Source organism: Strix aluco, chromosome 21, assembly GCF_031877795.1.
Source record: "Strix aluco isolate bStrAlu1 chromosome 21, bStrAlu1.hap1, whole genome shotgun sequence".
Classification (NCBI taxonomy): domain Eukaryota; kingdom Metazoa; phylum Chordata; class Aves; order Strigiformes; family Strigidae; genus Strix; species Strix aluco.
In genome coordinates, this window is record NC_133951.1 from 8,187,377 (window position 1) to 8,210,086 (window position 22,710).

Here is a 22,710-nt window from a genome sequence, read left to right on the forward strand (position 1 = left end):
CCATGGGTGCCCCGGCATCCAGCCTGGCTGGGGGACACTGAGGGGACCAGCAAGGGGGGTGCTGCAGCTGAACCCAAGCCAAAATGCCCCTTGCCAAGGCCATAAAGCCAAAGGGCTGAAGCAGCCGAGCAGCTCCAGGGAGGGGGCAGAGAGTGCGGGGCCGCACAGGATGGGGCCACCGGCTCCCGGGCGGCAGCGAAGCAGAGGTGCCAGGAGGACCAAGGTGCCACAACATTAGTTATTTATTACAGAGAACTTTTCTTCCTTTTTGTTTTGTTTTTTCTGAGAAGTGAGCCCAATTCATCCTGACAGAGGTTCACAGCACATTTTTGCCTGGTGGCTGCTTACAAAGACACACTGAGAAGCAAGACGGTGCAGGAGAAAAGCACCCTGTGCCTGTGCTACGGGGGGCTGGTGGGCACTGAAACGGGCTCAGCACAACACCTCCAGTCCCATGCCACCTCGGGGATGGCTGCCGCACATGGACCTGGCTGGCCATGGGGCCTGAGACAGCTGGGCTTCCCCATGGGTGGCCAGCACTGGCCCTGCTCGCTGAGGATGCTCTCCCAGCATGGACACAGCACCAACTTGCTCTGAGCGCTCATAAGGACGGGTGTCAAATCAATCTTCGAAGAGATGCCAAGCTAAAAAAAAAAAGAAACCCAAAAAAAAAAAAGGGAAAGCAGCCAGCCATCTGCCCAAATGACAATTTTCAGCTGGATTTCCAAAAACACTTCAGCTTTTAAAACCGAGAGGAGAGAAAATACAAACCCCTCCTCTTCCCCAAGCATAGAAAGCATTCACGAGATGAGGTGCAAAATTCCTCTTTGACTTCAAAAGCATTTCTCCTGGCTGGTTACCCCCAAATCCTGGCACAACCCACTGGAAAGCCGGCGGGCAGCTCGGCTCGGCGTCGCTTCGCTGCCAGATGACGGCATCCCGCCGGCCGGGTGTGGGCTGCCATGGTGGGGGACCCCCAGGGTGTCAGAGGGGCGCTGAAAACCTGGTACTTGCCTGTTTGGAAGCAGGGAAGAGGAGAAGGGATGGAGGGAGGAAAAGGAGAATAGTTTATGCTGCAGCAAAGGGAGCTTTTGGGGTTGGCGACAGCATCCTGCTCCTGCCGGGGTGGGTTATCCCCCTCTGCTTGGACTGCAGAGGTGCCAAGACCCGACAGCGCCGTCCCCATCGCCAGCGTCAGCAGGATGCGGCTGATCCCCCAGTGAGGCTGGGCGAGATCCTCAGTCCAGCCTAGGCTTTGCTGGGAAACTTCAGAGCAAACACCCCCCTTCTCAAACGCTGGCCTAAAGGTGTTTTTAGGGTTTTTTTCTTGTGCTGTTACTGAAACCTTCTGCAAGCAAAGGCAGAGACCATGCTGGAGCAGCTGCAGCCCTGAGCACCCCGGCTGGCAGCGCTCACCCAGAGGACCCAGCCCCAAAATGGAGCTCCAGCCAACCCACCTCCCCATCCACCCGCCCCTGCCTGCCCTGGCACGGAGCAGCTGCCAGCACCGCTGCCTGCCCACTCAGGGGTCCCCAGCCCCTCGGCTGCTAGGGTGGGCTGACTGCCCCAGCCGAGGCGAGTTGGACACCTCCCTGCTTCCCATCCCCGCCGGGGACCCCCAGCCAGAGTGGTATCAGGTGGGGTCACCCACCCACAGGGATGCTCGGGAGCCCAGGGCAGCTGTGGGGCACAGCAGCCCCCCAAACTCCCAAATCCTCAGCCCTGGTGCCTGCCCCTTCCAGCCACCCCACCCCGGGGTAGCTCCCTACCTCCCCGCGAGCCCCATCCTAGTGTGGATGCACGTGCTGGCCTTTCACAAAGAAAACAAGGCTTTGAAAAGTGCTTTCTCAAGCTGTACCAGGTCTCTGCAACCTTGGCAAAGCCAGGACGAGATGTTTAGCTGTTTGGAAGTGCTTAGGCTGGGTCTTGTGGCACATTTTCATCCACTGTGGTAATCAGCAGATTTTTTGCATGCGCTGTATATTAACTTAATGTATGTTACAAATCTACCCTGTAATGGAAAAATACTGTGGCTGTTGTAACGGGTAACACTTTCAAAAGCACTTGACTCCCAAGTCATCCAGGTGCTTTTGACAATGTTACCCTGGGTTGCTATAGGAACCCTAATAGTTTTCCCATCTGACTTCTCCATTAACGCTGGGATTTATATTTAATTTGTTTTTCTTTTCCTCGGCGAGGAGCGAGCGCATGTGCAGGGGGAGGAGGTGCTCCTCGGTGGGTGCCTCCTGGCCATGCCAAGACCAGCACCGGGGACCAGAGCCAGTTCTGCCAAGATGCTGCCAGAGCAGCGGCGCAAGCAGAGCCCGACCCATGGCAGGCAGGGAAGGCAGTTGATGCCCAGGGTGGCTTTATTATGGGTCTCTCCCGTGTTCCCAGGCTGGCGTGACGGTCTGCCTCCCCCTCGCCTTCCTGCAGGCCGCGGGGCCGAGGGGCTCAGGGTCAGAGCATCCCACGCAGCTCCTGGGGGGAGGTGATGGGCAGGGAGCAGGCGAAGTTGCTGCAGAGATAGGCGGTGGCTTTCCCGTCCTTCCTCTCCAGGGACCCAAGGAAAGGCAACTGGCGGTAGAGGAACCCAGCGCCGTCTCCATCTGCTAGCATCAGCACCTGCCGGAGAAGGAGCTGTGAGAGCTGAAGAGCTCAGCCAGCGCCAGCCAGCTGGTCCTGCCCTCTCTGCAGACAAGCCAAGCGCTGGCAGCGTCCCCCTGCACGCTCCTCTAAACTGGGGAGGGGACAGGGAGCCGGGGGGACCCACACCAGCCCTCTGCCAGGGTCCCGCAGTGACCACGTCCCCATCGTGCCTGTGCTGGAGGCAGCGCGTGGCTCACACCACCCCAGCAGCTCTGCCTCCCTTTTCCGCTGCAGTCACCTGGCAGCTGGGAACGAAGCACAGGGACCTGCACACCCAGAGGGGGCTGCCCGAGCCCCCGCAGCTCCCCAGGGACACCCACCCAGCCCAGGGGCAGCCGCAGCCCCAGCATCAGCTGCAGCATCCCCCCGTCCCACCCTGCACCCAGCTCCTCCTGCCCTCCAGATGCTTCCCAAAAAACTCGAGACACCGGCGAGCAGTGAGTCGGGGGCTTTCGCAGCTGAGACGGCAGTACCAGCCAGGGGTGATGACAGGCCTGCCGTGATAATTAGCTTTTCTGAAAGGGAAAATGTTTGTTAAAGCCTTAGGGCTTGCGGGCTAATCAGGGGAAAGCCAGGAGCTGGCACAGAGCCTGGTGCCAATACGGATGCAAAGGGTGAGCAAAACGCCAGCACTTCCCAAGGCCCAAGGCTCGGTGGCAGCATCTCGCTGCTGGAGCATGTGGCCCTCCCTCGCCTGCCCGGCCCCAGCCCCACACATGCACCCACTGTGGTGCCCACCGAGCACCCAAACACCCGCCACGTGTTCATGCTGCTCACGCCAACACTCAAGGGATGCCAACACCAAACGCTGCCACCCACAGCACACACATCTCCCACCAGTGTGCAGCATCCTCTGCCACGGGCCCCGGGGCAAATCCAGCACTGACACCCAGCAGGGACGCCCAAGAGCTTCACGCGTGCCTGGCAGGGGCTGCCCTCACCCTGTGTCCCCAGGCTCTTGTTCTAGGTAACGGCTGCTGCAGTCCCATCCTGCCCCCCGTCCCCCCACATCTCCCACTCGGCCCCTACCTTGACCCAGCTCTGGCTCAGCCCGTCTCCTTGCCGGGCTTCTTCTCCCCCGCAACCTCCTCCCCCCTCGCCTTTGTCTGGAATTAATTCCAGGAGTGATTAATTACCAATTCACGTCCAATCTGAAATTCATTATTCATTTTTCTCACAAGCTCCCTAAGGTCCTCTTGCGGGGCCAGGATGAAGGCAAGCGGCAGGCTAGTGCTCTGCAGCTGAGGAGATAATGGGATCCTTCATAATTACCCTAAAGACCATTAACAGGGCAGGGATCCACACCAGGATCCAGCCCTGGAACAGGGATCCAACCCTCTCCACTCCGGGCACTGGGAACCCCAGGGGAGCAGCCACCAGCATCACCCCCGGAGCACTCGCATCCCTGCGGCAGCTGCCTGTGGCAAAGGGCTCCTCTGGGCGCAGGGTCCATTTAAACCTGCGACCTCAATGCTGTTTTATCATCAGCATCTCGCTACAGCAAGGATTTCAATGTGAAGTTTGTAAGGAATTAATTACTGGAACGACCTAATTAATCGTGTTCCTGCAGACAAGCCTGGCCCCCAGTGCCCTGCCAGCACCGAGGGAGCAGGGGCGGCAGGGGACACGGCAGTGACATTTCCCCAACTCCTTAGCAAAGCTGATTCCCAAAGCTGCTGCATCCCCGGAGCGGGCGACCCAGGGCTGCTTCGCCTCAGGCAGCTTCTCAGGGTGGGGAAGGAGAGCTGGGGAGCAGCTGGCATGGGGCTGAAGACGGGTGGGAAAAAGAGCACCCGCATCTTCATGTGATGCAGCACAGAAAGAGGGATGGCTGTTGGGAGGCAGCAGGCTGCTCCCGAAGGCAGCGTGACCTGAGCAGTGGGATTCTCCTCCCTTCTCTCCATCACCCCCGCAAGGTGAGGAGGCAGTGCTGCCAGAGATCAGGCTGTCCACGAGGAATGAGGGGGGCACTGGGGAAGCCCCAGCAGGATGGCTCAGGGGAAGTGTCACCCTCCATTCCACCCAGATGATGCTGAAGAGTCCCGACCGCTCACTCCTGGCCCTGGTGACAGCAGGGAGAAGCAACCATCACCACAATGGGACACCCCGTCTGCTGCAGCAGCACAGGCAGGAATGAGGAGGAGGAAGGTGGGCTGATGAAGCTTGAGGAGCTCAGCTCCTACCACTCCTGCACACTCGTACTCAGGGAAGCAGAGACACGTGCCCGTGGGGCTGTGCCCCTCTGGCAAGAGACCTCCTGCCACGATCCTTCTTCCAGGAAACAAACCCAGGCTGCCAAACGGGACAGCTTCTGCTCCATCCCACCACTGCAACACCAGGAACATGCAAGGGCAGGCGTGCCCAGCACGGGGTGAGCAGGGGCTGGCCCCCCACCCTGCCTGCTGCCAGCCTCCAGCTGCAGCCCCCTGCATGCCCCTCTGAGCACACCCCCCTGCACGCAGCCCGGGCGGGTGCTGCTGTCCTCGGGCAGCTCCTGAGCACCCTGTGGCTGCGCTCCCCCATGGAAATATCCATCGGGAGCACCCAGCCCTCCTCTTCCTCCCTACCTCGGGGAAGGCAACAGCTTGGGGGAGACAGACCTGCCCCTGAGGAGTGAGCATCCCCACCAGCCAGGCTTGTTACCAGCTTAGCAGGAGGGAACAAAACCGCATGGGAGGAGAAGAAACGGCTGCGCTACTTGCTCTGCTCATGACCCCGAAGCTGCCAGCTGCATCCCCTGCCAGAGCCCCTGTGCACTCGGGGGACCAACAGCTGAACCAGCTGTGGGGAGAAGGAGCAGGATATTAGCAGCAGCATTGGGCTCCCTGCTGCCACCAAGGCGCTCCCCATCCCTGCAAACTGGGTCACCCACTGTAATCCTTCAAAGGGAGAGAGGAAGAGCGCGGGAGCAGAGGCCTCGCACGTGGCACGGGGACTGGCACGGCCGAGGGTGCTGCTGGACGGGAGATGGTGGAGGAAGGACGGAGAGCTGTGTCCCCCGCTCGTGCTCCCGCTGGGCATGCAGGCAGAGGGTCAGGGATGAAAGTCTCCATGGGCTGAGCTAACGTGAGGACAGAGCAGGGGATCCTGTGCGGACGGCTCAGCCCTCCCCAGTTCACCCCAGCTGGGGTTACAGAGAGAAACTGGTGCTTTGGCCTCAGTGCCAGCTCCCCACACGCTGTGGCTTAACGTGCCAGTCCCTGGTGCCAGGACCCCAACAGGCAGGGATGAATCCAGTGAGGCCGAAATGCTGAGCCCCCTCACCCGCAGCCCAGCTCTGCTTCCCTCCACTCAACAGCTTTGCCAAGGCGAGAGCCATCTGTCCCCAGGGCAGGGACGCTGCTGCCCGCCAAACAGCTCTGTCCCGAGGCAGCACCACCCCTCTGTGGGATGCACCGAGTGAGGATCTCAGAGCGAGGATGCAGACAAGCAAAACGAGGGGTAACCCTAGTGCATAGCGACAGCACAGCTGGGGGCAAAGCTTTTGGGAAAAGCCAGCCCCTCCCAGTCGGGAGTACCTGCAGCCGGAGTGAAGAACTGCCTGGCTGCTTCCAAGGATGTGAGGGTGGCTGCAGGCAGAAGGTGACCCAGACACTGGCTGGATCTTCACCAGGCATGACACATCCACACCGGGCATGACACATCTGCACCGGAATGAAAGGTTTTCCCTTGGGAGAGCAGCGCTGGGGACGCCAGGCTCAGGCTGAGAGCTGTGTAAACAGCCGGCAGCGACAGCAGCCGCTCCCTGGGCTGGGCTGGCAGCGCTCTGTGCCGGGGAGAGGGGTGCAGGGGTCAGCCGCGGCCCTGCCAGCTCCACTTACGGATATGGAAAGGAGAGGATGCTTCCCAGAAGGGAGGCAGGACAGAGGAGGAGAAGGATGGGTGTTACAGCCACACTGGGAGAAAGGATGAAGGCACCAGCAATGCAGGAGGCAGCAGGGAGCGTGGTGGTAGCTGGTGAGGAGTGGCTGCGCAGCGGGCAGGGCAGGGCAGGCAGGGCAGGCAGGGCTGGCACCTCTACCTTGTTTGGGCTGAAGATGGAGCGGACACAGCGCAGCATCTCTTTTGTGTCTTCTCCTTGGGGGTCCCCACAGATAACGACCTGTCCGGGGAGAGCATGGGTGGCAGGAGGGAGAAAGCAGAGCGCTGTGGCTGCACCCACACCACCGCCAAACCCCCTCCCTGCAGCAGGTCCCACAGCGGACACGAGCCCCAGCCCGTACCTGTTTGAGGGTGTGATGGAAGACAGTGGTGGCCCGGGCCATCTCTGGCAGGGTGATCGGGATCTTCTGCAGCCTCTCTGAGAAGGCGGCCAAGATCTGCCCAGCTTTCTCCACCCACTCCGTATGGCCGGAGTAACAAGCTGCTCGGAGCAGGTTTGTGACAGTGACAGAGTTGGCGGTGGGCTCTGCTCCATCTCGGTCTGCAGGGGACAACAGCTCCTCCATCAGCCCAACACCTCCCCACCCCACAGCTTGGTCCCCCAGCCCGGCATCGCCCCTGCCCTCCCCCAGCTGCCCCACACTGTAACCCACGCAGAGCATGGCCGCGTCCCCGAGCTCACCTCCCTTCAGGCGCAGGAGCAGAGAGGGATCGCCAGCCTCGCTGGAGAAATACGCAAAGCCTTTGGGGTCCCAGAAGAGCTTGTCTTGCATGTGCTGGAGCTGCAGGGCCCACTCCAGCCAGCCCTGCTCCAGGGAGGCTTCGTACAAGTCAAAAAGAGCCTGGATGACAAAGACGTAATCCTCCAGAAAGCCCTGGATGGGCACAGCGCTGCAGTGGCAGAGAGGGAAGGAGCATCAGGGTCTCTACACTGGCCAGGTGGGAAATGTTCTCCAACCCACCAAAGCTCGGGTCTCTGCTACCCGAGGAGATGCCACCTCAGAGCCCAGTCCAGGATAAGCTGTGGCTCTGCCAAGTCATCACACGGCTCAGCCCTGGGTTTCTGTACAGCAGCGGAGGACAGGGGAAGGCTCCTGCCAGCTTGGAAGTTAAGGAATGGGAAAGGATTTGACTTTAACTTCTCCTCACTGAGTGGGGAGCACTAATCCATCCCATACTGCACCGGAGGCAGTTCTGCTCAAGGCAAACAGCCTCCCTCCCTCCATGTCTAGTCCTGCCTGGAGGAGGACAGGGACCACTAGGGGCCTGGGCAGCACCTGTGGGGTGGCCAGTTGGTCTGCAGACACTCACTCTCTGTGCCACTGCTCACCTCTGCTCCACCGTGTTGTCTTTGCCTCGGTAGCAGCTCCGCAGCAACCTCCCACTGGTGGGGTCGAAGAGGTGTCTCCGCAGGAAGGCAGCTGCCTGTGCAGCCCGGCTCACGTACTCCTGCTCAGCCAGGGCTGCCCCAGCCTGGGCAAAGCCTGAGATCATCAGCCCTGCGTAGGCACAGACATGGGACAGGCTCAGGGGGGCACAAGGAACCAGTGGGGGTGTCACTGTCTTTCCTTTAAAGGACGCTTGGTATGAAGCTCATCCTCCCTCATGTTCAAGACAGGTCAGGGCTCAGTCATCAGCTCTTCCACTCAGTTCAAACCACTAAGAAAGTCACTTGCTGTCACCAAAGAGAAGGGCAGAGCGCTGCAAGGTCAGCAAGAGCTAAGCCTTTGCTTGCAGGCAGAAACAGGGCTTAGAGAGTCTTCCCATTTGCAGGACGTGGTATAACTCCAGCTCATGGCAGCTCCAGACCCAGCTACCCAGGCATTTACTGCTGGGAACGGTGCCTGGGGTACTGCAGGTATCACCTGCTGCAGGACACCCGGACAGACGGACACAGAGCTGTGGTCCCCCCGCTAACACAGCAGTGGAGAGGGGCTCCACGCCCCGCCGGGGTCCGCAATCCCCAACTCAGTCCCCTTCCCCAGAGCCCAAGTAGGGGAGCCGGGCTGAGCCAGGGGAAGAGTTTTGCTGCTCTCTGCTGGCAACAGGGAAGGAAAACCAAACCAGAGCACTATCCTGATGCTCCGCAGCCCCATGGCTTCCACGTGTGGGGCTGCTTCTCCCAGGCCCTGGATCCCAGCCCACCCACTGTCTCCGTGGGGGGCTGCCCAGTCCCAGCAGGACGCATTGCTACAAGCCCCCAAAAACACGCTGGCCCCAGGCAGCCGCGGAGGGGCCCAGCCAAGGCGTGCACCCCCAGAGCTGAGCCACCTCTCACCGTTCCACGCCGCCAGCATCTTGGTGTCCAAGTGTGGCCGCGGCCGCTGTGCCCGGGCTGTGGACAGCCTCCGCCGGCATTCCCGCAGCAGGGCACCCAGCCGCCCCGGCTCCAGCCCAAACCGGGCCGCTGTCAGCTCCGGGGAGCTCCGGACAATAAGGACGTTCTTGCCCTTCAGCTCCTGATGGGGGTCCTGAAAGGAGAGCCCCGTTCTACAGATGCCACCGGGCTGAGGAGGGTTTGGACCCCCCACATGCTTTGAGGTTGCTCTGCCATCGCCCCACGCCCAGGGGTGCAGGTTCCCCACCAATGCTCCCAGTACCAGACAGGTCTTTGCTCTCCCTCACCTTCATGGGGCTCACATTGCCCGTCTCCTTCACTCCATAGTGGTGCATGAAGACATCTCCCAGGGTCGTCCCCTCTGTGGCCCCCTCAACAGGGTCAGGAAGGAGAGCCCGGATTTCCTCAGCTGCCCACACACAGAAAGCTCCTTCTCGCTTCTCTCCAGATGTGATGCTCGGGTAGGAATCAGCATCTTCTGCACTGTAGAAACCTCCAGCCTGGGAAAAGAGCAACAGAGAGACCCTTCAGCTACCAGCACAGCACCTTCAGCTGGCTCCCCATCCCTGCTGGGCAGGCAGTCCAGCCAGTGAGCCGCAGCAGTGCCCCAGACTGAGCTCAGCTGGGAAGGGAGGGAGGGAAAAGCAACCCTGAGCCATGCCCCGGGGCAGGGTAATCGGCTCCCTTCAGCCCAGCTCAGGGAACAACCTACCTGGTCACTCAGGTCCCGCGAGACGTAGAGCAGAATGTCTTGGGTGACATCAGCGAAGAATTCATCACCAGAGATCTGCAGGAGGCACCGGGTGGACATCGATGTTACAAGGGGCAGGGAGGAGGCAAGAGACACAGCCAGATATTCAGATTTAAAGAGCTGGCAAAGGAGGGGCGACACATTTGAAAGTCCAGGGATTTTAAACGTGGCATGGATTCATCTGATAGAAATCTTTGGGCACTGGAGAGCAACCCTGCAGTTACACCAATGTCAGAGGCAGCAGCATCTGTTTGCTGACTTGCAAAGACCAGCCAGGAGGTTGTTCCTCCCCTGTTACACTCAAAACCCTGGGGCTGTCACGGATTTGTGCAGCGTTTCTGGATGAACACCAGTAGATGAAGGGGAGTATGGGTCCACTCCGTGCCCACGGGATGGGCAACATCTTGGGGAACAGGCTTTGTAGCTGCTCCCCAAACCAAGCCAGCCCTTCGCAGTCAGCACTCAGCGTGCCAAGTGAGCCCCCCCGCAGAGGGATACCACGGCCGAACCTGAAACGCTCTGCTATACGTGGCTGCCAGCTGCCCCTGGTCGTACAGCATCTTCTCAAAGTGAGGGACGTGCCAGTGCTGGTCGGTGGAGTAGCGGTGAAAACCCTGCAAAGACCAAGTGGACACATCTCTACCCTATGTCTCCACCCCACGCCTCCTGGGCATGCCAGGGGTTTACCCCCGAGGCTTTCCTCCTACCTGACCGATGTGGTCATGGATGCCCCCATGGGCCATCATCTTGAGAGTATGCAGAGCCATCTGCAGTGCCCGGGCACCTTCTGCAGTTGTTCGGTGCAGGGCCCAGTATGTGAAGAGGAAATTCAAATTCACTGAAATACAGGAAGAAAGTGAGAGGCTGTGGGGTGGGCTCTGCCCCCCCGGCACTGCCTGCCCCACGACGGGGCTCAGCAGCAGAGACCAGACTGACCTGGGGTGGGGAACTTGGGGGATTCGGAGAAGCCACCGTAGTCCTCATCATAGGAGCTGGAGAGCTGCTGGAAACAGGTGGCCATCACCTCTTTGGACGGTGGGGGTGACTCCTGGCCCCGCACGCAGATCTCAGACCTGTACAGCAATGCTTCCAGGATCTTCTGGCTGTTCTCCAACAGGGCATCTTTGTTCTCCTTCCACTAAGATGCAGAGTGAGAAAGTCAGTTCTTCCATCTTGTGCCTCTCTTTCTGCTTCCTGCACTGCACCAGTGCAAACTGCACCTTCAGTTCTCAGTACCCCTCCCCAGATCAGTTCAAATCCACCTCTAACCCAGCCAAAGCTCTGACATGTTCTCTGGGCTACTGTTTCTCGTGAGTGTATCCCTTAACTCCATCACCCATCAAGCCCAGACCAATTTCCCTGCTGTCTCTTTGGCTGAGCACTGCCTGCTACACCATTCCTGCTCCGTACCTGCTCTGCGATTCGGAGCAGCACGGTCCGAAAGCCAACGCGATGCACTCCGTCTTCAGGAGGGAAGTATGTCCCCCCTACAAAGGGCTTGAGGTCTGGAGTCAGCCAGACGCTCATCGGCCAGCCACCCCCACCGCTGGTTGCCTGAAAGACAAATCACGGGTGCACCAAGGTCACGCAAGAGGCACCCTCTGCTCCGTACCCCTTTGGCACATCCAAGTGCCTCACTTGAGGACAGACATGTCCTTGTGATCACAGATGGCCCCATTCAGACCACCCCATAACTGGTTCTTCCTGCCTGAGGAACATGACCGTGAACCTCAACCTGAGAGAACCAGTCAGGCCTCCAGAGCCCTGCCTGTGCCTCCCTTACCTGCACGAAGGTCATGTACACTTTGTCCACATCTGGCCGCTCCTCACGATCCACTTTGATGCACACAAAGTTCTTGTTCATAATCTCCCCGATCTCCTTGTTCTTGAAGGACTCTTCCTCCATCACATGGCACCAGTGGCAGGTGGAGTAGCCAACTGAAAACAAGCTCAGGTGAGTGAAGAAAGGCCTTTGCAGGGAGCAGGACACGGGTTATGGGGAGATCGCTCAGAGGTGGGGAACCCTGCTACAGGCCACAGCTGCTACCGCCCTAGAGAAGAGATGGAGGAGAAAGGCCTCCTCCAAGCATGGAGGCTTGCAGGGCCTCCTGGGCACTCCAGCTCTTCCTCCTAAAATCTGGCCAAGGACTGGTCCTTGATGCAGCCCATCTTCAGAGAGAGCTACTAAAGCACTTGGCCCTCTCTTGCTAGCAGAGAATTAATGCTCAGTGTCCATCCTTACCTACGTGGCTACTCACACACCAGCTCAGGACACGGCCTGGCTTACCTGGCCATCTACTAAACAAACACATGAGAACATGAAATATGTCTTGTTTCTGGTTACCTGAAAGGAATATCAGCTTGTTTTCTTGCTTTGTTTTATCAAAGGCTTCCTGACCCCAAGGGTACCTGTGGAGGGAAGACAAGAAAGAAGCTTCAGGGGTCACTGCTGCTGGGACCTGGGCTCCTCTAAAGCTGCCTGAGAAGCTGCTGCCTGGCGGAGAGCGGTCAGGACAGCCAGGGGCATGGCTGGCGCAGGAGCATGGACCCCGAGCCCGCAGGGTGATGCACAGGCAGCCAGGCTGCTTCATCAGCCATCGCTTCCGCGGCAGCCAGTCCCTCAGCCCCACAGACGCAAGGAGAGGAGGAGGGAGAAAGGCACCGGTCACTCTTACCAATCCACAGGGTTGTGAGCGTGCTGCAGGAGGTACGGGGACTTCTCGTTAATCAGGCGGTTGGTGTGACGAGGGACGCTGGGGGGGGTGGTTGTTCCCCCGTGGCCATGGTCACGCTCCCCGTTAGAAACGTGCACCTGCGACGCCAAACAGGCTCATCGTTTCCTTGCTCGTCACAGCAAAGCAGAGCCCCTGGTGAGAGCCGCGATGCCCCACACCAGCACCACCTTCACCCCAGCTCCTCTGAGTGCCCAGCGCGGTCCGGGGACAGGGTGCTGCTCCCTCATCGCTCCCCGTGCCACGGGAACTGCTCTCAGCCCCAGGCTGGGCGGTTCTGCGGGGGCTCGGTCCACCTCCATCTCCCCCCCAGGACCCCGTGTAGTCCCCCCACTTGCTGGAGGCTCAGGCAAGGTTGTTCTTGGCAATGCTTGGCACAGGCATGGCCCGGGGACCGCCATCCCCAGGGCTCCCTCCCCTCCAGTCCCCCAACAGCATCCTTTGGGGGCACAGCCGCCCGACAGCCATGCGTAAGGGAGCAGCATCTGTGGGACTGGACCTGTGTGTCCTCAGAGAGGAAAATCCTCTCCCGTGGGGGCATGGGTAGGTGCGGGGTCAGGGTGCAGGCAGGGCAGGACAGGCTCTTCACAGCGAGGGGAGTGAGAGACAGGACGGGACCAGAGAGACCCCCCAGCTACTGGGTGGGATGCAGGAGGGGGTGTAGGAATGCAGGAGGGGGTGTGGGGATGCAGGGCTGGGGCACAGGGATGCAGGAGGGGGTGCGGGGATGAAGGGCTGGGGCGCAGGGATGCAGGAAGGGGTGAGGGGATGCAGGAGGGGGTGTGGGGATGCAGGGCTGGGGCACAGGGATGCAGGAGGGGGTGTGAGGATGCAGGGCTGGGGCACAGGGATGCAGGAGGGGGTGTGAGGATGCAGGGCTGGGGCACAGGGATGCGGGAGGAGGTGCAGGGATGCAGGAGAGGGTGCGAGAGGGGTGCAGGAGGGGGTGTAGGGAGTCTGTAAAGTCATGCAGGAAGTATAGGAATGCAGGGAGGATGCAGGGGAATGCAGGGGGGATGCAGGGGTATACAGGAGGGGTGTAAGGGCGCAGAAAGGATTTAGGAGGGATTCAGGAGGTTGCGGGGGGTTTAGGGAGATGCAGGAGGGGTACAGCGCGTTGCAGGGATGCAGGAGGATTTAGGGGGGTGTCGGGGTGCAGGGAGGAAGCGGGCACATGGGCGGGTGCAGGGAGGGTTCAAGGGGGTGCAGGAGGAGGCAGAAGGGCTGTCGGTGTCGCCGCTGCCCACCGCCCCGCAGGGCCGCAGCCGCTGCCCGCCCCCGCCCCCCACCCCGGTACCTGCGGGCCCGGCGCAGCGGCGCCGCCAACATGGCGGCGGAAGGGGGGGGGGGGGGGGGGGGGGGGGGCGGAGCTGCCGCCGCTCCCCGTGACCGGCCCGAGGCCCCGGGGGCGGCACCGCCGCAGCCCAGCCCGCCCTCGCCATCCCCGGTACCGCCCGCCCCGCGGAGCCGCACACCGCGTCCGTCAGAGCATTTATTGTCTCACAGGCAGCCCCGAGCCGCCGCTCTCCAGCAGCGCCGAAGCACTGGCGCCCCCCCGATCCTCCCCCCACCCCCCCGCGAGCGGCCGAGGAGGCGGCTCCCCCCGCGGGGGCCCGGCCCGAAGCTCCTGCCGGGGGCTCCGGGGGGCCGGAGGGGGGCAGCGAGCGGGAGCGGGGCGAGGGGCGGGCGGGAGCGGGGAGCCACAGCCCGGGCAGCGCCTGCCCCGGGAGGGAGCACGGAGGGACGGGGCGGGGGGCGAAGGGGGGAACCCCAGCCCTCCCCAGCTCCCCCCAGCTCCCCGCAGGCGCCGGGGCAAAGCTCCGTACCCCGGGGGCCCCATCCAGCAGCGAGCCCCCCCCATGCGCCAGCCCTGCCCGCTGCACCGCACCCCCCAAACCAAGAAGCCCTGAGGACGGGCCCCGCCACGGCCCCTCCGCCGCCCTCGGCAGCGGCTCTGGCCCTCGAAGGGGAGGGGGGGTCCCCTCGGGCCTGTCAAGCGCGGGGGGCTCATGCTGGCTGCGCCCCCAGCCAGCGGGCGCGGGCAGGGGCTGGCGTGGGGGGACCCTCCCTTGCGGCTAGTGAACCGCTGGCCCCCAAAGGTCTTGGCGGGAGGAGAGGTCGGGGGGGGGATTTGTAACAGCCGGGGAAGGGGCGAGAGTCTACAGGTCCAGAGGATTCAGAGGAAGGGGTTGAGCCCCCCCGGAGCGGACGGCGGGGCCGGGGGTCCGCTCAGCGGCAGTAAAGGCTGCGGCAAGTTGCTGGGGAGTTCAGGGAAGGCGCCGGCCTGGGGGAAGGCACTGGCCGAGGCAGGGAGGGCGGCGGCGGCGGCGGGGACGCTGCTGAGGGGCAGCGGCAGGGACGCGCTGTAGGTCATGGAGTTGGCGGGGAGGCCGGCGGGCAGGCCGGGCACCGGCGAGCTGGTCCGCATCTGGTTGAGCGTCGGCTTGGGCTGCTCGGCGAGGCTGAAGGGGTTGGTGGGGGACGGCGTGCTCAGGCCTAGCGAGGAGAGGATGGGACACGTCAGGGCAGCCGTGCCCTCCCCAGCCCTCCTCCTCCTCCTCCTCCCCCAAACACCCCCGTGCCCAGCCCAGGCAGCCCAGTGCACCACGGCACCGGCACCTACCCGAGAGAAAGGGGTTGCGCGTCTTGGAGGCCGGTGCAGGCGCGACCAGGGAGTCCAGGTTGACCAGGGAGGAGGCGGCGGGGCCGAGGAAGGCCTCGGGGGTTTTACAGTCCTTCCGTTCCTTGCCAGATTCAGGCAGGGAGTCGGCCAGGTTGGCGAGGGTCAAAGCTCTTCGCCCCATCCTGTCTGGTGCTGGGGAACAGGTCTCCGAAGGGGTCCAGCTCTGGGGTGGGGAGGGGGAGACAAGCTGTGTGAGCCAGCCAGGAGACACCGAGGGTGACAGCATCCCCCTGTCACCACACAGGGCGGCTAATGGCACATCTCTCCCCGGGTCACAGCTCGATGTGGCGGGGCTGAGGCTGCGGCGTGCCCAAGCTCCCCCCGGGGTTGGGGACGTGGGTGCCCGCAGGGACCAGAGCTGACCCCTCAGCTACGGGACAGCCCAAGCCCACGGCACACATGGTTGCAGGCAAGATCAAGCTTTGGCCACGCCAACAAGGAGCCACACGGAGCCTGGTCAGCCCTGGAGCTGCCTCCCTGCAACGGGCAGGGACAGGTCACCGTCCCCACCTGCCCAAATCGGCCCCTGCCCGCTCCCCCGGCTCTTACCGACGGGGCTGTTGGACTTGGCCGAGGAGGGCGGCTGCGAGGGCTCCTGCTCCGGCGGCTCAGCTGGCTCGGGCGGCTTTGCAAATGGGTCGAAAGCGTCCCCCCCTGCAGCTGGGGGGAAGAGGTGAGACTCAAGGAGGGGAGCAAGCAGGGAGGTGAGAGGCAGGAGATGTACAGGCAGGAGAGAGGCAGGGGCAGCTGCCTGCAAGGAGACAGAGAAGAGGGCGTGCGGTGGTGGGGCGCGGGGCTGGGGGTTGGGAATGTGCCTTGGCCCAGGGAGGGGGCTAAATGAGCCAGACTATTGTGCATCATTGCAGACCAAGGCAGCCCCAACACTGCACGCAGCCACCCCCCCCAGCAGGCAGGTCCCGTTCCCAGCCCCAGTGGGGACAGGCGGAGGGGACAGGTCTGCAGGAATGCTTTAACAACCAGCACTGGCCCCCAGGCCGGACTCTGCTCTCCTGCCCAGGAACCAGATCTGAGGGCAATGCAGACGGGACCTCCGTGGGGCTGGAGGAAGCACCGAGGAGGAACCGAGAGTGACGCTGAGCTCTGAAACACAGGCTGCTCCTCCAACCGCTTCCCCAGCTGCAACGTGGCACCTGCGAGCAGCAACCGTCCCGTCCCAGCAGGGCACGTCGGGCTGGTCTGGGGCGAGCAAACAAACAGGTATCACTGGGGGGTGACACACTGTCACCCCGCTGCTGGAGCGGTGCGGCGGCTGCTATCTGCTCCCGCGGGAGGGCTCCGTTAACTGTGCCGTATTAATTAAAGCAGCCTATTCTGTGCAGAAATAAAGCCTAAAAGATCCCTGAAGTCTTCAGGATGCTGAGGGGCGAGCAGAGGTCCCGCTCTGGGGCAGGAGAGCAGGGAGGGGGGTTTTGCAGAGCTGACTGCAGGAGGCAGAGGGGAGCACCCCAGGACCCCACTCACAGGAGGGCAGCGATGGCCAGTGTTGCCCACGGTCCGCAGCAAAGCCAAAACACCCATCGAGCCTCTTACCAGGGTTAGGAGGTTGCTCGGCCACCGCGGCCCAAGGGTCAGCAGCTGGCGTAGAACCAGAGACCTGGGCGGGAGGGGACGCCGTCACCCAGGGGTCTGCAGGAGGGAAGCCAGAAGACAAGGGTGCCTTCCCCCACGGGTCGGAGGCTGCAGTGGTGCTGGGGGGGAAATCCCAGGGCCCGGCGGAGGTTTGCTGGGACGAGGCGCTCGCCTGGGAGAGGGGCTCCTCACCAGCGGACGGGACCGGCACCCAGGGGTCAGCTGCACCGGCCCAGGCAGAGGCTGCCGGCTCCGCTTTGGGTTTCATATCTGAAAGAAGAAGGGAAGCTGTGGAAGAGGGAAACGGGGCAGGGCACGGAGGGATGCTGAGAGGCGGGGATGTGCCCAGGGGACCACAGCTTCCAGCAGCACCACCCAGGCATGCAATGGACCAGGCAGCAGAGGGAGGAGAAGCAAGAGGTCCTTACTGTTGAACTCCTGGGGATTAGGGAGGGGGACAGAGGTGAGGGAGAGGTTTCTGCCACTGTCCCAAGCTTTGGCAACTGGAGAGTTGCCCCCACCTGGCATATCCCACGGGTCGGCAGACGTGTGGCTGGAGGGGGCTGGCGCCGGCCCGAATATATCTGCCAGCTCCAGGATAGAGGACTGCAAACAGAAAGGGAATAAAGAGGTGAGGGAAGCCCATGGCAGACCTGTGGGATTGCCCCGGAGCCCAAGGCTGGCTGTGTGGCCATCCAGGCCCCCAGTGCTGTACCTGGCTTTTCTTCATCTTATCTTCTTCCTCCTCTTCCTCCCTGCCCTGGGCAGTCTCCTCCACGGCTCTCTGCAGCAGGGAGTTCTCCCCTTGCCAAGCCCTCACCTCCTGCGGGGACAAGGGACGGGGCCCATGAGCTCAGCAGCCCTGCAGCCAGCACCTTCACCAGGAGACAGACCCAGCACAGGAGCTGCCACCGCATCACCGAAAAGTCCCAGCATCCGAGCAGATGGCTCCTCTGGGGCCGAGCCCCCCGGGAGAGCGCTCAGCAGAGAGCCCAGAGCAGTGAAAGCAAAGCAGGCACTGGAGCGAGGCGGCGTTTTGGGCTCCAGCGCCCCAGAGAAAAGCCCAAGTGCAAGGAGAGCGGAGCGCCCGGGGCTGCGGGGCACAGGTACCTTCTCGTGCTCCTCTTTGCTCAGCGCGAGCGCTAGCTGCAATTGCCTTTCTTCATCTGTACTGGAAATTGGAGGAAGTGGCTTCTGCCAACAGAGGAAATTGGGTGACATTTCAGCTTGCCCTCAGCTCACAGGACTGCTCAGAGGTCCCTGTCCTTGCCACCACCTCTCCTGCGGCCCCTCACCTGCCTGCACAGCATCTCTGTGCCCATCCAGACGGCTTTGCCTGCGGACCCCCAGCCCAGTGCCCCTACGCTCTCAAACCAGCTCACGCGCAGGCTGCCCTGCGGCCACTGCCCCAGCTCCTTCCCCTACCCCATCACCTGCCTCTGCACCTAGGCTGGGATGACCCTAAATTAGGCAGCGAGCATCTCCCCTGGAAGGTTTTTGGGGACTCCGATGCCATCAGCAGAGGAGAGGGGATCAATTAGGCATCGCCTCACCCCGGCAGCCTGCTGGGGAGGAGGGTTTGCGATGCCAACTGGCCTTGGTTCGGGAATCCTGCCCAGCCCTGCTCTGCTGCAGGAAAAGCGCCCAGACCTGAGGCAGATTTTGGGGAGAAGCTGTCCCCATACCACCATGTCAGCCATGATCACCGCCCCGTGACACTTGTCTGGCAGCATGGGACTGGCTGGGACTGGGAATGGGGACCCTGGTGGGGTTGTGCATGTGTGCACGCCTGTACAAGTGTGTGCGAGCATGCACACGTGTGCACAGTCCAGATGGACTCCAACAGGCAACGCTTTCACGAGCATGTTCCTGCAGTGCTCATCGCGGCAGCATGTGGAAGCTATAAATACTCCAATTCCAAGACAAAAATAGGGATATAGGCTCTGCTCCATCTCCAAAAGAGCCTCCATCGGGCAGGGAAGACAGGCAGCAGCAAGCGCCATCTCCAAAGCACGTCCACTGCCCCAGCAGGACCGAGCTCACGGCGCTCGCTGCCAGCCCCGGGGGGACACCCCCCAGCCCGGGCACACAGTCCCTCGGTCACCACGTCCCTCTCACTTTGTGTGCCTGGCCATACCCGCATGCTCCGCAGGGGCCGTGCCAGCCAGCGGCAATCTCAGCGGTGCACAAATAAGCCATCCCCCATCCCCGGTGGAAAAGGGGCCGTGGCCAGCAGATAGGAGAGGGGACAGCCTGGGGGAGGTTTCACGGTTGGGGACAGCAGCTTGCTTGCTGCCTGTCTCCCTCCTCGGCTCCTCCTGGTGCTGTTTTCCAGTGCTCCTTCTAGCCCAGTTTGACAAGACCAGGCAGTGGGAGGGAGCACCTGGCCCCACCAAGCCCCCAGGCTGGTGCACAGCCCTGGGGACGCTGCTGACCCCCCATCCCCCCCAAACCACACCGTTGGACAAGGCATCACCTCCTAAAACCTCCATGGGAAGGCAAGAGAAACAGGGGAGCTTAGACCAGAAGCCCTCGGCAGAAGAGGGCAACCAGGTTTGGGGGGGCCATGGTGAATCCAGAAAACCCTCACAGGTTCACCCTGGGGTCTGGGAGGCTGGACAGGTCTCAGCCTGGTGCTGTCCCTGCCTGTACGAGGACGGGGAGCAGGGATGCAGGCAGGGATCTGCCTGCTGGCTATTTTGGATGGCAGGCACAGTGTGAGCAGCCTGGTGCAGTTGCAGGTGCATGCACCGGCCTTGGGCAGCCCCCCAAATCCTCCCTCCTCCCAGGGAAATGACCCACCATGCCCACAGACAAGGCAGGGTGCAGGGAGATGCCTGGCCTTGTGTGTCCCAGGGCGGGCAGAGCCACCCTACCTTCTCTGCCTCCTCCCGACTCATGGCCAGTGCAAGCTGCAGCTGCAGCTCCTCCTCGCCCGTCGTCTGCGGCCTCGCTTGCTCCAGGTCGGAGGCAAATCGTGGGGACGAGGATGATGCTAGGAGATAAAAGAGAAAAAGAGGAAGAAGTGGCATCAGGACTGGAGTGTTTAGGCAAGCACATCAGCAGCCTCCTCCAGGCCCCCATCCACAGCGTGGCTTCCCAAGGGGACGTAGCCCCACGTTAGATCTCCCCACCACGAACAAGCTGTGGGTTTACAGCTCGAGGCATCACCAGCTGCCACCACTGTTGGGGTCCACCACCAGCCCAGCCAAACCTCTGCCCGTGGTGGAGGACAGATATGGGCTTCATCACCACCCCCCAAATGGCGGAGGGGAGCGACAGGCACCAGGCAGGCACAAACCGAATGCAACACCCGCCTCCACCCTGCAACGAGCCCGAGCAAGCCGCCAGCAACACTCACAGTTAAAGGAGGAGGGTGAGCCCCGCGTCCGGCCGTAGTCGTCACCGTAGGGCGATGCACGGCGGCCATAGGCGACCTGGTGGCTCCCGCTGCCCATGCCCTCGAGGGCCATGCGCTCCTTGGTCTGCAGCGCGTGCGCCCGCTCCTGCTTCAGCCGCTCCTCGTCCTTCAGCAGCGCCATCACCTGCTTCACCTTCTCCCGGATGTTGATACCCTGGTCCTTGCCGTCACGGTCCACATACTGGAAGTCCTTCAGCGTCTGGATGGTGTAGAGGTTCTCCCGGCACTGGTGGGTCACCTTCTCGGAGCCGGTTTTGATGAGGTAGTCCAGGAGGGTGAGGGCTTTGTAGACGTGACGCCAGTTCTTGCCGCTGTCGTTCAGCCGCCGCCAGATCATGCCCATGACCTCGGCGAAGGCCACCGTGTTGAAGGTGAGGTCGGCTATCTCTGACATCAGGGAGCTGGGGGGTCCCCAGGGATCATTGGAGGTGGCCTCCCGCACCTTGATCTCTGCCTCCGAGTAGTTGTGCACGATGTTTTTCACCTGCCGGCGCAGCGCCGAGGTCGTCATGGCTGTGCGGTGCCGGAGACCCGCCGGTGGCGGGCAGGAACAGTGGAGAAGGGATGAGTGCTCACGGACGCAGCCTCACGGGCGCCTGCAGTGGGGATCAAGGACACAGAGATGTCAGCATTGCCCCAGCCACCAAGACCTGTCCCCAGAGCCCTCGTCTGGCACCTGGGACACTTCTCAAGGTAGGAGCATCCATCGTCACGGCATCAGGTGCACCCTTCCGGGCTGCCACCGCTCGCTAACCCGAAGACACGCAGGATGCTCAAGGGGAAAAAAGTCTCATAGCAAGCCGATACCGAGCACTGCAGAGCTGCCAAGAGATTTGACTCCGGATTCAGCAACATTTGGAGGAGATTTTACCCTGCACTTCTGCTTCTAAAAGTAACCACCTGAAAATGGCAGCTCCCTCCTCCAGATCCTGGCTGCCTCGGCCCCACTGTCCCAGCAAAGCTGGTTTCAGGCCCCTCCAGCCCTTGCAGCAGGCAGGGGCTTCCCTGTACCCCCAGATGCGCTATCTGTGGCTGCAGGCAGCCCCGCTCACCCTGGTCATCTCCCCAGGGCTCTCAGTGCCACCGAGGATGCGTCGCACCAAACCAAAACCCCGCCGTGAGGCAGAGCCCACCACGACTTACCAGCACTAGCAGCCGCTTGGGTAGATTTTCCCAGAAAACTTGATAATTTTGCTTCTGCAAGAGGCTGCAGGGACAGAAGCATGCATTGCTGTGGGGTGGCAAATTTGGGGTGCTAACCTCCTGCGCTAGGTCAGCGAGCAGGATGGATAATGCAACCCCCCTCTCCCAAAAACCCCGAGCTGCCTGAGCCTTCTCTGTGCGCAGGGCTGAGGTGACAGGGGCTGGCGTGGCCAGAGCTGCCCTGGCACAGGCCCGGCGAGCAGTGCCCGTCCTTGGGATGTGCTGCACCCGACGTGGGTGCAAAAGGACGTGGGTCAGGCTGGACCCGTGTTCATATGAGCCCATCACAACTTTACCCCCTACTCTGTGCTAGTCTTAATCCTCACCTTCTCCCTGCATGGTGGGAAGACACCATTTATCCTCATTTTGTCAGAGGACCGAGCAAAGCCAGGAGGCAGAGGCTGCCTGGAGCTGCCTTGCCTTCAGCAGGGCCACACTGCAGGGCTGGGGAACTGGTCTGCTCCCAGAGCTCCCGCTGCAGCTGCAACAAAACTCACTGGCAATTTTTTCCCTGTCCGAGATAACGCTTGCAGGCAGAGGAGTATCTCCCCCACACAGCAGTGCCTGTGGACAGCGATTACCAGTCTCCATCCCACCACCCACCTCGGATGCCGGTACCTCCCTGGACTGCAGCCGTCGCACCGCGTCCAGCCCTCTCCCGGCTCAGGACACTGCTCCCTCCCACCGGAGCTGAGCCAGGGCCATGGCGACGTGCCCACGAGCCACGCACAGCACCCACCACCCTCCCACACAACCCGTGCGACCAGTCCAGCACCTCCTGCTCCCGCGGGCCAGCAGCCGGGCGCCCCACAGCTCTGCCGGCAACGTCCCCCGTGAGTCAGAGAGGAGCCTGGCACCGCCACGCTCACAGGCAGACGAAGTTTCTCTCGAGACGCTTCCCTGTATCGATTCCCTTTTGCAATGCAGCCCGTCAGTGCGGCCTTTGGATCCTGTTGGGAGAGGCCGCGGTGTGGACGGCCACGCCGTTGCCCGCCTGGCGCAGAAACACCTTTGGGACAAGGGCAGCGACGCAGCAAAGTCCTCCAGGACTTGGCTCCGTGTTCTGCTTTCCACCAACACCCAGGTGGGAGATAAAGTCACGTTTTCCAAAGGTGCCACCAGCTTGGCAAACACCGGCAAACACCAGCAAACACCGGCACTCCTCCTCCGGGGCAGGATGGTCCCTCCTGCCTCCAACAGGTCTCCTGGCAGGACAAACCCCAGGTCCAGCGTGACGGGCTCCAGCACCGCTCGTCCCGGCCGGAGCCCCGATCCCAGCTGGACTTCGCCTGCCACAAGCTGGCCAGGGAAGTCTGCGTGGGAAGAGATGGGAGCAGGGGCTGGGGCAGGGGTGACAGGAGCGTGGCCCCGGTGGGAGCGCTGCCAGCGGTGTTAAAGGCAGTGGGGTTTATCAAACACGTTATCCCCCCCCCCCCCTCCGGAATATAAAGGGAGTGAAAC

The 22,710-nt window shown here is 62.2% G+C and overlaps 2 protein-coding genes and 1 long non-coding RNA gene across 3 annotated transcripts; all 3 read right to left on the bottom strand.

Annotated features, from left to right (window-relative positions):
- Nucleotides 1-224: 224 nt before the first annotated feature.
- On the bottom strand, nucleotides 225-2,163 carry LOC141932812 (uncharacterized). Its single transcript, XR_012625934.1, has 2 exons — nucleotides 1,770-2,163; nucleotides 225-644 (listed from the first exon to the last, which is right to left on the bottom strand). It is a non-coding gene; the product is annotated as an uncharacterized LOC141932812 (long non-coding RNA).
- A 183-nt stretch (nucleotides 2,164-2,346) lies between these two features.
- On the bottom strand, nucleotides 2,347-13,690 carry SPATA20 (spermatogenesis associated 20). The gene is given in 17 exon segments (XM_074846929.1): nucleotides 2,347-2,625; nucleotides 6,671-6,751; nucleotides 6,873-7,072; nucleotides 7,214-7,422; nucleotides 7,862-8,030; nucleotides 8,810-9,002; nucleotides 9,157-9,369; nucleotides 9,582-9,656; nucleotides 10,130-10,234; nucleotides 10,328-10,458; nucleotides 10,557-10,758; nucleotides 11,031-11,174; nucleotides 11,404-11,558; nucleotides 11,965-12,029; nucleotides 12,296-12,395; nucleotides 12,398-12,432; nucleotides 13,650-13,690. Coding segments are annotated over 17 exon segments (2,274 nt in total). The 5' UTR covers nucleotides 13,682-13,690; the 3' UTR covers nucleotides 2,347-2,460.
- A 140-nt stretch (nucleotides 13,691-13,830) lies between these two features.
- EPN3 (epsin 3) lies at nucleotides 13,831-22,135 on the bottom strand. The gene is given in 13 exon segments (XM_074847313.1): nucleotides 13,831-14,848; nucleotides 14,976-15,135; nucleotides 15,137-15,198; nucleotides 15,585-15,695; nucleotides 16,587-16,895; nucleotides 17,147-17,231; nucleotides 17,341-17,448; nucleotides 17,736-17,819; nucleotides 19,502-19,620; nucleotides 19,987-20,642; nucleotides 21,190-21,253; nucleotides 21,576-21,730; nucleotides 22,025-22,135. Coding segments are annotated over 10 exon segments (1,929 nt in total). The 5' UTR covers nucleotides 20,558-20,642; nucleotides 21,190-21,253; nucleotides 21,576-21,730; nucleotides 22,025-22,135; the 3' UTR covers nucleotides 13,831-14,528.
- Between the last annotated feature and the right edge of the window lie 575 nt (nucleotides 22,136-22,710).